Consider the following 16,986-nt stretch of genomic DNA (forward strand, 5'->3'; position numbering starts at 1 on the left):
TGTTATAGATAGTTCTTCCTTGCTATGAACAGGGGCAGCCCCAAAGACATTGGGCATGTTTATTTATTTTAAAAACCTACCTTCCTTTTCAGTCCTAGGACCTACCCCTCCAATATGACAGTACAGAAGTTTAAAAAAAGTCATTAAAATGACACCACAAGGCAATTGATTAGCAACAGCTTAGAAGAACTCAGTGGGGAAAAAAATAAATTGTGACTTTTGTTGGAAAGCTAAGAATTGTGGAATCCAGGCATGCCTTCCTAGGGAGAACAAATAGGGATGCCTAGCCGCTGTTATCCATGCCTTCGGACCTTCCAGACTAGACTACTGCAAAGTGTTGTACACGGAGCTGCCTTTGGAGACTATTTGGAATATTTAATTGGCTCACAATATGGCAACTAGATTACTGTGTGAGGCTGGAGAACATTTCAAAGGTTCTAGAACAGTTTCAGTGCTCACAATCCATCTCTGGGCATGACTCCAAGGGTTGTCCCCGACTAAATTATACTCAGAGTAGACCCGTTGAAACGAGTAAACCAAAGGGCTAACGTGGGATGCAGCTGGAAGGATTTTATTTATTTATTTGCTTATCTTATTGGGAAACATGTTTTAAAACCGCTTAATCAAAGATCTCACGAAGAAAACTGTAGATAAAAGGTAACAAAAAAATCCACCAAACTATTAACGTGTGGAAATTAGCTATATTTAAAACACTGATAAAAATTGATGGAAAGTTGGAACTGAAGTAACTAAATTCTGCCTACTAACTATGTCTGCCTTGGATAGGTCTGCTGATTTTTTTAAAAAAAGGTTTTCAGTGGGCATTTAAACCAATAAAGCCGCCGTGGCTGCATAATGTCAGAAGGCAGAGAATTCAAAAGCACAGGTGCTACCACACTAAAAGGCAGATTCCTCTCTCTGTAACGACACACACCCATGCACCCACACGTGTGCGCTTATGCGTGTGGATACACACACACACACACACAGAGAAACAAGTTCATGGCCCTCTACAGGTTTTTCATGTTTGAAAAACTGTTTATTGAAACCGGTTTTTAACTTCCAGTGGATTACTGCCTTTAGGAATGTTCAGATCATGTTCTGTTCACTCCCTGCCGCTGTTGGATTCTCTTTCTTTGGGGGTTTATACGTCCCTTTGAACTCTTTGACGTTGGATGCTTTATTATTATGGATCCACACCCCTATTTTATTTATTTATTTATACACCTCCCCATCGCCAAAGCGCTCTGGGTGGTTTACGAAAATTAAAAAAACACTGAACATTAAAACAAATATGCAATTTTAAAAAAGCATACAAAGTTTAAAACCACAAAGCACAGAGAAACAAGTTAAAAGACCTGGGGTCAGAGCTCAGCCGATGCTGTTGGAATGCCTGGGAGAAAAGGGAAGTCTTGATCTGGCACTGAAAAGATAACAATGTTGGTGCCAGCCGAACTTCATCGGGGAGGTCGTTCCATAATTTGGGAGCCCTAAGGATCTTGTTTCAGAAAAGCAGAGAGAGAGAGAGAGAGAACCAAACAGGCTGCATATTTAAGGGTTTAAATTCAATATCACTGTTTCTTAATTGATGTGTGCATTTTTATTAATGGCTGATAGAGTCCTTATTAAAAACAGTTTTGTTTAAATTGGTGGGATGGGACACATATTTTCACCTTCTTCCAAGAAAACAGCTTTGAAATTCACCCCAGGTCACTCTTCATTGCAGCATTTGCACAGAAGAAGACCTACAACGTAGTTCTCCTTGTTTATTGTGGTTGCCTGTGGAGTTGTAAACAATGGTTTGTACCCAACTAAGCTCTACTTTGAGGAGACTTACGGAAATTTATGGACCAAAATGAGGTCATGTCCATTCATTTCAAAGGGTCTATTCTGAGTATGATCAGTGGTGCTAACCAATCAATGTCTCCAGATCCCAGCCATTTTCAAGGGTTTGGGGATTCTGTAAACAAACAAAAAAGCTGACCTAGGATTAAATTTATCCCATGAATTTTGCCACTGGAGTTTTTCCTGCACCACCACCAACAACAACCTATTAAAAAAATTGTTTTTTAAAAAAGCTGAGACCAATGTAGGGAAGCAAATGTAATTGGCCTCCTAAAACAACCCACACAACTTAGTTTGGGGATATTTTACCACCCCAAATTGAATTGCTTTGGGGAAGAAGAAAAAAACCCTATTAAACTGTGTGCATCACTTCCACATTGCGCCTCATCAGTTTCATATGCCATTAGAGTTCCCTTGGGGTGGGAAACTATCCCATACACGGTGGCCTTGTTCTGTTTTCTTGAAAAAGTGTTGGAGCCCCAAGACAAGAAAAATGAGGGGTCTTCACATGTTGCATTCAAAGACTGACAACCTATCAATGCCGTTGTGTTTTTTTTCAAAAATAAAAAATTGAGGTGATGGTACTCATATCTTGATAAAACTGTTGTGAGTGCCAACGCAAAACGGCTATCATGGGCAGCCCAAAAAAGAGAGGTGGTGATACTCCTATTACTGAATACCATCACACACAAAAAAAGCCCTGCCCCTCTGAAGCTTCATTAGAAGTTGCTTGGGGTGGAAAACTATCCCATAAAGATGTTTTTTTTTATATCCTTGGAAAAGGGTCAGAGTTCCCAAGACCAGCAAAGACCTCAATGCTCATTGAGGGGTCTCCAAACATGATACTGTTCGACCATCTATTCTGCACCTGTGCCCTGGGCTCCTGCTGGGAAGAAGGGTGGGATATAAATCAAACAATAAATAAATAAATAAATAAAATATGCTCATACAGAAATTCACATGCATTGCTCAACAAGTAGACTGTCTGTGTCCCTGTGTACACAGCAGCTAAGCTACACAAATCAAGAAGTGTACAGTGTTTCACACAAACAGTTGTACATGTGTAGCAAGTTCCATTACATTTTTTAAAAAAGTGAATATGAATGCATACACAGTAAGGAACATGCTTATGGATAAACACTTGTGCTGGAAATAGAATGATTTGTCTATTCCTTCCAAAAGCCGCCCCTTCCCCTCAACAAAACCTTGAATATATCACATCCACCAAGAGACCTCACTATGTGTGGGGCACCGCTAGAAACGAGCATCACAGGAACTTGCCTATTAGGTGGAGCACGTCATTAAGCTGTTTACACATCACAAAATAACGAGTGATACAAAACAGAGATATGGATCTCATATGACTGGTCTGGCATCTTGGGATTGATGAGGACAGTTGTTAGACAGATAGTAACTGTGTCACTCACCATTCTGGGGGTGCCTCACTTCCCGTAGGAGAGGCCAGGAGATGGGTATAAAAAGGAGCTCTGGCTTCCAAGCTCATCATTCGAATCCAGTGTGACTTCTTCACTCCAACGCATCTGCCAAACAAGGTAAGCTCAAGGCTTGGACCCTTGATACTCTTCCTTCCTTTTCATGGATTGAAACGTCTGCAGGATTGATGCAACAATGATGCTATTCAGATAATATGTCTGTAGATGCTAATGGTGTGATTGGGTTGATTTGGGCACTGGACTGAATTCTTGATACGGTATAGAATTCCTTAAAATCAACAGAGGGAGAGAGAGCTTCTTCTGGATGTAAATCAGTTGAGGAGAATCTGTTAGGAGTTCTTCCTTTGTTCTCTTGTCTATTTGCTTCTCAGGTTAGAGTCTGTGGGTGGCATGTAGGGTATACAGTATAGCCATCATTTCCATGCTCATGGAGAAGCATGTTATATTTGGGTGGAGCTTGACAGTCCATGAACAGTTGAGGTCACAGCAGATGAATTAGCGTGCCCTCTCCAACGACAGTGCTTAAATGATAGCTGCAGCTATGTCAGACATTTCATCACGCCCTTAAAATGTTCCAAGAGGCACCTTAATCCTTTTTTTAAACGATTTAAGGATAAATCTGTCAGACAAAAGTTCACCGAGAAATTATTCTCAGCAAAGGCCTTACATCCATGCAGTCTGCACAGCCCAGACCTGCTTAGCTGCTTAAGGAGCAGATTGTTATGACATTATCTGACCTTCACATCTGCACCAGATAAAGGGTTCAGCTTGCCAGCTTGCAGCCTGCAATATAGCTGAGGAAACAGAAAATGGAAAGTATGAAAAATTGAGCATTAAAGCCAGCAACTAATGAGGTGGTCAACTTGTGTCGGGGTTGCACCATTTGCACAAGGGGAGGGTCACCAAGTGGGATGTGCCTCCACAATTTAAATCCTTATGTATTCTGATATCTGTTTTTACTGCCTTTCAGGCTGTGCCAAAATGATGTACAACAGAAAATAGCAATAATAATAGAGACATGGCATTGTTAGGGAGAAAGCAAGGTTAGAACTCAGAACCCTGCATGATGATTTTCTATGTGCGAGGAAATAATTTGCACCATCTAGATATGTTTACATGACAGGTGGAATCTAAATATGTTTTTAAAAAAACACGGGTAAGTATTCAGCCAGATGATTCCCCCCAACACGTACACATACCACCAACACTAATGAAATCTCAAATGCTACACCCCAGGCACAACTTGACCATCATGAGAACTAGGCCCTTGAGCAGTGAGCATTGCAGCCAGCGTGTAACTTAACAACACTTTGTCCCTTTTCAGGACTAACCCACAAAAACACACCGTCCGCAAGATGAGCAAGCAAAAACAAACCGGAGGAAGCTGTTGCTGTTGTGCTTCAAGCGGTGGCGGCTGCTGCTGCTGCGCCAGTGGTGGTGGGAGAAGATGTTGCTGCTGTAGCAGAGGCGGTGGATACGGACAGCCTATCATCGTAGTCCCAGGAGGAGGCTCTTGCTGTGGCGGCGGCGGTGGTGGCGGATATCAGCAAGGTTACTACGGAGGAAGCGCTGGTGGACTCCTCCTGCCTGACGGCGGAGACGGGATAGGCCAGCAAAAGATCCCCCTAATTGGAGGAGGAGGAGGATCAGTCTGCTGTAGCGCCAGTGGAAGTGGAGGGTCAGTCTGTTGCAGCTCAGGAGGCAGCTCTGGTGGGCTGAAGGTTTCAGGTCCAGGGGTTGGCAGTGGGGGGCCAGTCTGCTGTAGCTCCAGTGGAAGAGGAGGGTCGGTCTGTTGTAGCTCCGGTGGGCTGCCGGTTGTAAGTTCAGGGGGTGGCAGTGGAGGGTCGGTCTGCTGTAGCTCCAGTGGAAGTGGAGGGTCGGTCTGTTGTAGCTCTGGAGGCAGCTCAGGTGGGCAGAAGGTTGTAGGTCTAGGGGTTGGCAGTGGGGGGCCAGTCTGCTGTAGCTCCAGTGGAAGTGGAGGGTCGGTCTGTTGTAGCTCTGGAGGCAGCTCCGGTGGGCTGCCGGTTGTAGGTCCAGGGGGTGGCAGTGGAGGGTCGGTCTGTTGTAGCTCCAGTGGAAGTGGAGGGTCGGTCTGTTGTAGCTCAGGAGGCAGCTCAGGTGGGCTTGGCGTTATAGGGTCCCAGACAAAGTGTCCCATTGTTGTCCCACCATGCTTAGAACAAACCAAGCAGGTCTGTCCATTGCCAAGCATCAAGTAAAATGCAACAATTGTCAAGCCATGAGAGAAAAGCTGTCTTGGCAAGCTTCCGTCATGTTCTTATCAATGTCTTGTTAAGCTGGCAACCTTTCTACACGTTGTTTCTTTGTCCTTTTCTTCTTCAATGGCATTTCATTTTTGCGCGCTCAATGTGTGTCTGAGCCTTCTACAATAAGTTATGATTTGTGTGCTGGAGGGGAGTTCAGAATACATCTCCCCCACACACACACACATGCAAATGCTGATTTCTTTGCTTCAATCTCCATTTATGCATGGGAGTTAATAAAACTTACCTCAGAATGAATACATGGTTGGTGTCTTCTTGCATCTTCCCATCACCACCCTCATAATCTGTCCATTATGTGCCTCTTTTAGGTTTGTCTGTAATATTTTTTTGTGTTGCTTCCTATGAAAAAAGTCCCCAAACTATTTACAACCAATGTTTTAAAAATACAAGTCTAAAATCATATAAACCTTATTTATTTAAGGGAAAAAAGTGAAGAATTCAATAACATCCTCAGTGCTGCCAAATGCCTGGGGAAATAAAAAAACTACAACAACCTTTTACCTGGTGCTGAAGAGATGTCAAGGTTGGAGGCAGGTAGTCCTTCTTGGGGACAGCATCCCATAAGCTACACAGAAGGTCCCTTCTTTCATTCCTGCCCTCCAGACTTCCATTGGAGGTGGCAGGCAGAGAAGGGCCTCAAACGACAATCTCAGGGTCCAGGCAGCTTTATATGGGGAAAGGAGGGTCCTTTAGCTGTGGCGCTCATGGGCTGCGTTAGTCTTTCAAGGTCAAACCCAATAGTGAGTTTCCAGGTACTCATATTTTGGGTACAGTTCCCAACCCAGGAATGATGGAGCACATAGACCTCGGGGCATTCAATCTACTCCACACAGGAATGCTCTTTTCCATTAACTCAGCACTCAGTGGTTGCTCACATCTGGATACGTATGGAACCATAACTAGACCCTCGAGCAGCCTTTGCCAACTTGAACTCTTGTTGCCCCAGGCACCAATGGTGGCTGGTGTCCTTAGGGAATGGTGGGGCGGAAGGCAGGGAGCCCAACACTCAATGGAGCCAGAGCCAATGGCATTCTGAGCTAGCAAATCCTTGCCTTTGCTCCGTCTTCTCACCTCCTGAGTTCTATCAGGGACAGCACCGAGACTAAGGAGGAGGAAGGTGGCAGACAAGGCCACCCCCTAGACTGGCTATAAATATGACAGCAGGCAGTTGGGGTCTGGCTGAAGGCAGACAGATGTCCACCCAAACAGATCAGCCTCTTCTGCCAGGTAGCATGGCCAGTCATCAGGGATGATGGGGAATGGTATCCAACATCATCTGGAGGGTGACAGACTTCCTTTCCTTGTGCTAGAACATAATAAAAGGCCAGGAACTGGCTTAAACATATGTGGTGATAAGCACAAACGTCTGCTGAAGCCCTGTCCTGAAAGACAATGGGGCAGAGTCTTTCAACAGGTGACACCTGGATTCCATTTTAGCAGTCCATTAGGGAGCCAAGACAGAACCTTCACCCCACCCAATCAGGTCTATTGTATATCTGTTGTCTTGGCTGACAGCCAGGAATGTTGAATAAGCATTGATGTTCACACAATGCATTGCTCTCTTTGAGTACACCAGAGTCTTCCTTTAAAAAAAAAAAAGGCAGCATCTTGGCCCTCCGTGTTATGAATAAATGGATGTTGAGGTGGCGGTGGTTGCATTTTTCATATGGCTACATTCAGTGGTGTATGGAGTCCTTTGGGACTGATGGGGCAGTAGGTATGGAGGCCAACAGCAGGTGGAGACAGCCAATTGCTAGTGAAGCCAAGTCATTCTGGTTCCTCCCATCCTCCTTCTTCCTGCTGAGTTCTACAAACACATCAACGAGGCTAAGGGAGGGGGGAAGTGACAGGCAGTACCACCTCCTGGGCGGATTGCAAATGAGAAAGCAGGCCAGTGGGAGCTGGGTGGAGTTGCTGGGGCTGCGTCCCCCTTGCCCCAGTGGATCAGCCTTCACTGGCTAGCTTTTAACTAAGGATGGGTGAATTGTCTATTTCCAGTCCATGCCATTCAAACATATTTCCACTCATACTTCTTTTTTCTATCAATTACAGCATGTGTTATGATAGCATTACCCAGAATGTTGGCCACATCTGAACTAGAGCTTTCATTTTATGAGTATCCAAGATACCAGCAAGCATGGCCCATAGCCAAGGATGGTGGAAGGAGTAAATCCAGCTGAAAACTAGAAAAGCTTGTGCAATCCTTTTTTTTTTTTTTGACATCAACTGTCTATACTCAGTCCCAGTGACTCAGATTTATTGAAATTCATGTCGTATCTTGAGGCTAGACAGAGGTCTTTAAGCATGCTATGGGAAGAGTCTATCTTGATTACTTAAACAAAAACAACCTATGAATGGTATCCAACGTTAATCCTATTCAAAGTAGACCCACTGAAGTTAATAGATGTGATTAACATGAATTAATTAATTTCAGTGGGTCTACTCTATGTATAACTTAGGTAGAGACAACCCTATGTCCTCAGCCAAGAATGGAAGAGAAATTTGTTTTTGTTCACTTTTTAAGATGTATTTATTTATTAGATTTATTAGTTGCCCATCTGGCTGGTTGTCCAGCCACTCTGGGCGACATACAGTATAAAAACATACAAATACATTAAAACATTAACATCTCAGCAATAGAGTAAACCTAACCCACCCCAAAAGCCTGTCTGAAGAGCCAGGTCTTCGAGGCCCGGCGGAAGCTCATCATAGCGGGGGCGTGGCGGAGATCGTTTGGGAGGGAATTCCACAGAGTGGGAGCCACAATAGAAAAATCCCTCTCCCTGGACCTCAACAGTCTAGCTGTCTTAACTTGATGTACCTGTGTAGCTCACACTTTTCGAAAGAGTACACGGATCAAATACAGGTATCCTTCAAAATTTGCACTTCTCCAGAATTTGCAGTGCAGTACTCCAACCATGTGATGTATGGAAAAATGTATGTACTAGGGGAACATATGCATATACATGTGAAAATAACATACAGAAGTGAATTCTATTATAGGAAACTGCCTTGCAAAAATATGCTTACTGGACAAAATTACATACAAATGTGTACATTAATTTGGGGGGCCCAAGGCACTGCCATATTTTAATTAGACAGCAATGCCCTAGGAGAACATCAATGAATATTCAACATCTAGGGCTGCCAAACAAAACAAATATACAATGCACCTGATTGGGTAGGGTGAAGATTATGTTCCTGATGGACTGCTAAAATGGAATCCAGGTGTCACCTGTTGAAAGACTCTGCCCCATTGTCTTTCAGGACAGGGCTTCAGCAGACGTTTGTGCTTATCACCACATATTTTTAAGCCAGTTCCTGGCCTTTTATTATGTTCTAGCACGAGGAAAGGAAATCTGTCACCCTCCAGATGATGTTGGATTCCATTCCCCATCATCCCTGATGACTGGCCATGCTACCTGGCAGAAGTGGCTGATCTGTTTGGGTGGACATCTGTCTGCCTTCAGCCAGACCCCAACTGCCTGCTGTCATACTTATAGCCAGTCTACGGGGTGGCCTTGTCTGCCACCTTCCTCCTCCTTAGTCTCGGTGCTGTCCCTGATAGAACTCAGGAGGTGAGAAGATGGAGCAAAGGCAAGGATTTGCTAGCTCAGAATGCCATTGGCTCTGGCTCCATTGAGTGTTGGGCTCCCTGTCTTCCGCCCCACCATTCCCTAAGGACACCAGCCACCATTGGTGCCTGGGGCAAAAAGAGTTCTAGTTGGCAAAGGCTGCTCGAGGGTCTAGTTATGGTTCCTTACGTATCCAGATGTGAGCGACCACTGAGTGCTGAGTTAATGGAAAAGAGCATTCCTGTGTGGAGTAGATTGAATGCCCCGAGGTCTGTGTGCTCCATCATTCCTGGGTTGGGAACTGTACCCAAAATATGAGTACCTGGAAACTCACTATTGGGATTGACCTTGAAAGACTAACGCAGCCCATGAGCACCACAGCTAAAGGACCCTCCTTTCCCCATATAAAGCTGCCTGGACCCTGAGATTGTCGTTTGAGGCCCTTCTCTGCCTGCCACCTCCAATGGAAGTCTGGAGGGCAGGAATGAAAGAAGGGACCTTCTGTGTAGCTTATGGGATGCTGTCCCCAAGAAGGACTACCTGCCTCCAACCTTGACATCTCTTCAGCACCAGGTAAAAGGTTGTTGTAGTTTTTTTATTTCCCCAGGCATTTGGCAGCACTGAGGATGTTATTGAATTCTTCACTTTTTTCCCTTAAATAAATAAGGTTTATATGATTTTAGACTTGTATTTTTAAAACATTGGTTGTAAATAGTTTGGGGACTTTTTTCATAGGAAGCAGCACAAAAAAATATTGCAGACAAACCTAAAAGAGGCACATGATGGACAGATTATGAGGGTGGTGATGGGATGATGCAAGAAGACACCAACCATGTATTCATTCTGAGGTAAGTTTTATTAACTCCCATGCATAAATGGAGATTGAAGCAAAGAAATCAGCATTTGCATGTGTGTGTGTGGGGGGGAGATGTATTCTGAACTCCCCTCCAGCACACAAATCATAACTTATTGTAGAAGGCTCAGACACACATTGAGCGCGCAAAAATGAAATGCCATTGAAGAAGAAAAGGACAAAGAAACAACGTGTAGAAAGGTTGCCAGCTTAACAAGACATTGATAAGAACATGACGGAAGCTTGCCAAGACAGCTTTTCTCTCATGGCTTGACAATTGTTGCATTTTACTTGATGCTTGGCAATGGACAGACCTGCTTGGTTTGTTCTAAGCATGGTGGGACAACAATGGGACACTTTGTCTGGGACCCTATAACGCCAAGCCCACCTGAGCTGCCTCCTGAGCTACAACAGACCGACCCTCCACTTCCACTGGAGCTACAACAGACCGACCCTCCACTGCCACCCCCTGGACCTACAACCGGCAGCCCACCGGAGCTGCCTCCAGAGCTACAACAGACCGACCCTCCACTTCCACTGGAGCTACAGCAGACTGGCCCCCCACTGCCAACCCCTAGACCTACAACCTTCTGCCCACCTGAGCTGCCTCCAGAGCTACAACAGACCGACCCTCCACTTCCACTGGAGCTACAGCAGACTGACCCTCCACTGCCACCCCCAGGACCTATAACCGGCAGCCCACCGGAGCTACCTCCAGAGCTACAACAGACCGACCCTCCTCTTCCACTGGAGCTACAGCAGACTGGCCCCCCACTGCCAACCCCTGGACCTGAAACCTTCAGCCCACCAAAGCTGCCTCCTGAGCTGCAACAGACTGACCCTCCACTTCCACTGGCGCTACAGCAGACTGATCCTCCTCCTCCTCCAATTAGGGGGATCTTTTGCTGGCCTATCCCGTCTCCGCCGTCAGGCAGGAGGAGTCCACCAGCGCTTCCTCCGTAGTAACCTTGCTGATATCCGCCACCACCGCCGCCGCCACAGCAAGAGCCTCCTCCTGGGACTACGATGATAGGCTGTCCGTATCCACCGCCTCTGCTACAGCAGCAACATCTTCTCCCACCACCACTGGCGCAGCAGCAGCAGCCGCCACCGCTTGAAGCACAACAGCAACAGCTTCCTCCGGTTTGTTTTTGCTTGCTCATCTTGCGGACGGTGTGTTTTTGTGGGTTAGTCCTGAAAAGGGACAAAGTGTTGTTAAGTTACACGCTGGCTGCAATGCTCACTGCTCAAGGGCCTAGTTCTCATGATGGTCAAGTTGTGCCTGGGGTGTAGCATTTGAGATTTCATTAGTGTTGGTGGTATGTGTACGTGTTGGGGGGAATCATCTGGCTGAATGCTTACCCGTGTTTTTTAAAAAACATATTTAGATTCCACCTGTCATGTAAACATATCTAGATGGTGCAAATTATTTCCTCGCACATAGAAAATCATCATGCAGGGTTCTGAGTTCTAACCTTGTTTTCTCCCTAACAATGCCATGTCTCTATTATTATTGCTATTTTCTGTTGTACATCATTTTGGCACAGCCTGAAAGGCAGTAAAAACAGATATCAGAATACATAAGGATTTAAATTGTGGAGGCACATCCCACTTGGTGACCCTCCCCTTGTGCATGTCTCTATTATTTAAATGCCCTGGATCACTGCTGTGTTTTCCACCATTCTGTAGATTTTTACTGGCATTTTAATATATTACTTAAAAAATTATGTTAATATTTCAGATATGGTTTTCATGTTCATTTCCATTTCATTGTACACTGCCTTGGGATGCCCCATGAAAAGCATGGTACAAATGTTTAAATATAGTAGGATTTAAATCCTGGAGGAGCATCAAATTACACAATCACTCCTATGTGCTTTGAAGTGGTGCAACCCAGGCACAGATTGGCGATCTCAGTAATCACTAGCTTTAATTCTGTGTTCTTTACAAATATATATATATATATATATATGCCTTGATTTCCTCAGCTACATTGCTGGTGGAATTCTACAAACTGAACCCTGCATCTGGTGTAGTTAATCTGGAGGTCAGATAATGTCATGGCAATCTTCTACTGAAGCAGCTAAGCAGGTCTAGGCCATGCAACTTGATTGGATGTGAGTCCTTTCTTGGAAACAATGCTTTGGTGAACTCTTATCTGACACTTTTTTTTTAATAATCACAGAGGATTAAGGTGCTTCTCCAAATAGGTTAAGGGTGTGGTGGAATGTCTGACATAGCTGTAGATATCATTTAAACACTGTTTTTGGAGAGGGTACACTAATTCATCTGCTGTGACTTCAACTGCTCATGTACTGTCAACTTTCCAGCAAATAGAACATGCTTCTCCATGAGCATGCAAATGATAGCTACATGGTATATCTTTCATGTCACCCACAAACTCTAACCTTAGAAGCAAGTTATTTAGACTATAGAACAAATGAAGAACTCCCAACAGATTCTCCTCCTCTGGTTTACTTCTAGAAGTATGTCTCCCTCTCTCCATTGATTTTAAGGAATTGTAAACTGTATCAAGAATTCAGTCCAGTCCCCAAATCAACCCAATCACACCATTAGCATCTACAGACATATTATCTGAATAGCATCATTGTTGCATCTATCCTGCAGATGTTTCAATCCATGAAAAGGAAGGAAGAGTATCAAGGGTCCAAGCCTTGAGCTTACCTTGTTTGGCAGATGTGTCAGAGTGAAGAAGTCACACTGGATTCGAATGATGAGCTTGGAAGCCAGAGCCCTTTTTTATATCCATCTCCTGGCCTCTCCTACGGGAAGTGAGGCACCCCCAGGAATGGTGAGTGACACAGTTACTACCTCTCTAACAACTGGCTTCATCAATCCCAAGATGCCAGACCAGTCATATGAGATCCATATCTCTGTTTTGTATCACTCGTTATTTTGTGATATGTAAACAGCTTAATGACGTGCTCCACCTAAGATCTGGATTCCTGTGATGTTGATTTCTAGCGGTGCCCCACACACTGTGGGGGCTCTTGGTGGATGCCACATTCAAGGTGTTTTAGAAGGGAAGTGGTGGCTTTTGGGAGGGATAGACCAATGAGTCTATTTCCAGCCTAAGTGTTTAACCATAAGCATGTTCCCTGCCATTTCTGCATCGATCTTCATCTAAAAAAGTATGGAATGCACACTTTGGATGTCTTTTAAGTTGCCACGAATGATGTTGCAATGTTCAGAGAAAGTCAGAATTCAGTGCATAGATACGATTTGGTCTGAACACTGGACCGTTTTAGGATTTGCAGGGATGCCACTCTATTCAGTAGACTCATTGAAATTAATGTTCCTAAGTTAGTCATTCCCATCTATTTCTATGGGCCAACTCTGAGGCCCTGTTCACACGTTACAGTCAACCAGTGTACAGTCTGTGTACCTGGGTACAGAGTAACATGTAAATACCCCTTGAGTTGGACTAACATCGGATACAATCCCTTCTCCTCATGCACATCCACCTCCAGGTGTGATATTCCTTATGGCATCCTCTTCACCTGGGAGTAATGGGAGATATTGACATGTTCACAATTTACAATGAACACAGGCACAAGCTGTCTCCACACATGTACAGCTGTTTGTGTGAAAGAGTGTGCACCGTTGTTGGTGTGAAAGAGGGTGTACAGTTGTTTATATGTACACAGGTGTACAGTGTGAATACTAGTTGCAGTGGATAACTTTACGGGAGTACAGCTCAACTATACTTTGCTCGTCTTGGGACTCACACTTTTAAAGAAAGCAAAAAAAAAAAAAAAAACAAGGCATAGCTTTATGGGATGGTTTTTTCACCCCAAGGGACTTCTAATGACATATGAAAGTGACGAGGTGCAATGTGAAACTGACACATAAAGTTTAATAGGGTAATTTTCTTCCCATAGCCAATTCCCAAGTGTCTCAGGATGATAAAAAGTTCCAAAAGAAAGCTCTGTGTCAGAATAAGACCACTTAAGTCTGCTTCTCTGTGCTGGTTTTTGTTAAAATAAATAAATCCCCATAAACATTGCTGTGGGGGGGGGGAAGCCATGGCAAAAATCAAGACATTTTATGGGGTAATTTTTGTACCTTTTTTTCCTTTTTCTTTTCAAAACAAAAAACTGAAATGCTAAGTGGAAGGAAATTGGAGACATTGCATTTTTGCCAACATTAGCCATGCTCAGAGTAAGCCCAATTAAGTAGGCCAATTCCCTTTATGTGTTCAAGGCAACCCCCACTAAGAAAGACACTATAAGTTGTCAAGAAAAGCACATAAAAATAAAAATAAAGAATAGTGATAGGATTTAAAATGTTCAAACACCTAGCATTTTCCGCTGGCTGGTTATACACAGTATTTAATAGGTTCCCTTCCTCTTAACTCTTCTTTTCTGAAACAAGATCCATAGTTTTATAGATCTATAATAAAGCATCCATCATCATTGAGGAAAAAATCTGCTCAGTTCGCATTTAAAGCTGAATCTATCAAACCCCCACATTCTGAAACACTACAAGAACCAAATATCAGCGGTCCTTCAACATTTGCACTTATCTGAATGTTTGGAATGTATATCTCCAGTGTGGTGTAGGGAGACCAGGGTCCAAATCCCCACATAGCCATGAAGCTCACTGGGTGACCTTGGGCCAGTCACTGCTTCTCAGCCTCATCAGAACCCTATGCATAGGGTCGCCATAAGTCGGAATTGATCTGAAGGCAGTACATTTACATTTTATCTCCAATCAACCAGGGAAAATATGCATAAAAATGAATATATTAATGAAATAATATACAAAAAAAAATTGGATTAGTAGAAGGTGCTTGCAAACAATGTGTACGTTAGTTGAAACTGCCCCCAAATGTGTTTATTAGGGGAAATTTATACTAAAATGCTGAAGTATTTTCAGGAGGATTATTTCTTTAAGGAAAAAAATTGCAAGTTGCTGCAGAAATGTGGAGAACTGAAATTAAGATTGGGAGAAAATGAGAAATAGAGAGAACCAGAGATGGCAGATCATTCCATCCTTAAACATCAAACAGTTCAAAGGTATATCTAAAACTGGAAAAATATGAAAATCCAATAATGGAAGCAAATTGGGTGTTTTTCTTTGTTTGTGTTACTGCAGTAGGTTAATATTGGTTGGGGAAATTGTTGTCTCAGCTGGTTTGTGTGTTTTTTAAACAGAACAAAAACTGAACATGGTAAGTGGCTGGATTTCATGGACATTGGGATTTTCCTGGCATTAATCCTACTCAGAGTAGACCATTGAAATTAATGGACATAGCCAACAGTGTTTTTATTATTATTATTATTATTATTATTATTATTATTATTATTATTATCCACCCGTACACTACGTTCAAGATCAAAGGCCCTCCTTTCGGTGCCTACTCCAAGGGAGGTGAGCCTGGCGCCAACACTGTTATCTTTTCGGCGCCAGGTCAAGACTTTCCTCTTCTCCCCGGCATTTTAGCATGTGTTTTTAAATTGTTTTTATATTGTTTTAAATTTTAAAATTGTATTTTAAATTGTTTTCAAAATATGTGTTTTAAATTGTATATTTGTTTTAATGTTTTTGATTGCTGTAAACCGCCCAGAGAGCTTTGGCTATGGGGCGGTATACAAGTGCAATAAATAAATAAATAGATAAATAAATAAATAAATAATAATAATAATAATTATTATTATTATTATTATTATTATTATTATTATTATTATTATTATTATTATTATTATTATTATTGAAGACCCTATCAGCCATCAATAAAAACACACTGGTAACCAAGGAACAGTAATATGGAATTAAAATCCTCAAATACCACCATGTTTGGTTGGTTGCTTATATTCCCCCTCTCTCCGCTACTTAGTGGTGTGGATGTATAATAAAGTGTGGATATATAATAAAGCATCCATCATGAAACAGTTCAAAGATGCATATGAAGCCTTAAAAGAATGAGAATCCAAAAACAGCAGCAACAGAATAGAAAATAAATTGCACATTTGTAAGGGCAGCAATCCACCGGGAGTAGAAAAAGCCCATTTACACAGACGGTTTTAAAAACATGACTAAATGTGAGACGAGAAGGGGGCTCCAATGATTTTGTTTAAGATATTCTGCAGTTTTGGTGCCACCACTGTAAAGGAGCTGCCTGCCCGCCTGCCCTCCACCATAGCTCTTCAGCTTCCTCTTCAGTTTTGCTGGCATTCTGTTATAGGTCTATTGTTTCCCACTGCATCTCATTCCACCCCTCTCACCCCACAGTATCCATCATGTACTCATTTTGCTGCTTTTGTTGAAGTTTGGCATCAACTCTGTTCTCAGGTCACATCATGGAGAGTTTCAACACCTTCTGATTTCCAGTGCAGCACCTGGTAAAGGTGGCAGGTGGATGACACCCACAGGGGAAGTTTAATGATAGCCTACATTCATGTTTTGCCCACAGAGGGAAAGAGAATGAAGCCACAAAACAACAGGGTATGGCCTGGAATATGGGCCACAGCTTTAAGAACACAAGAAGAACCTGCTGGATCAGTCCACCATCCTCTTTTCACAGTGGCCAACCAGATGCCCCAGTGGAAATCCTTCAAGGTGGACCTGAGCACAAGAGCACTATCCCTTTATACGGTTTCCAGCAACTAGTATTCAGAAGCATGCCACCTCTGACCATGGAGGTAGAACATGGCCATTGTGGCTATGAGCCATTGATAGCCTTCTTCTCCATGAATTTGTCTAATATTCTTTTAAAGCATGGCTGCCAGGCCCCAGAAGCTGATAATCTGTGATCAGTTTGTTTGCATAAACCACCTTTTCCCCACTCTGATGTTCTTGGGTGACCACCAGTATGAGAAGCTGACAAAGGCAGAGGTGAAAAGGTTTCACCACATAAATAAAATATCTTTTTTGTTAATCATGGAGAGAGAGAGAGAGAGAGATGTTGTTATATGCCTTCAAGTCAATTATGACTCGGGGCGACCCTATGA

The 16,986-nt window shown here is 43.3% G+C and overlaps 1 protein-coding gene across 1 annotated transcript; it reads left to right on the forward strand.

Moving 5' to 3' along the window:
- The first annotated feature begins 3,306 nt into the window (after positions 1-3,306).
- On the forward strand, positions 3,307-5,821 carry LOC133374705 (loricrin-like). The gene is made up of 2 exons (XM_061605887.1): positions 3,307-3,398; positions 4,624-5,821. The coding sequence occupies exon 2, from the start codon at positions 4,655-4,657 to the stop codon at positions 5,516-5,518; it is 864 nt and encodes a 287-aa protein (XP_061461871.1). The 5' UTR covers positions 3,307-3,398; positions 4,624-4,654; the 3' UTR covers positions 5,519-5,821.
- The last annotated feature ends 11,165 nt before the right edge of the window (positions 5,822-16,986 follow it).

This window comes from Rhineura floridana, chromosome 22 (genome assembly GCF_030035675.1).
Source record: "Rhineura floridana isolate rRhiFlo1 chromosome 22, rRhiFlo1.hap2, whole genome shotgun sequence".
Taxonomy (NCBI): Eukaryota; Metazoa; Chordata; class Lepidosauria; order Squamata; family Rhineuridae; genus Rhineura; species Rhineura floridana.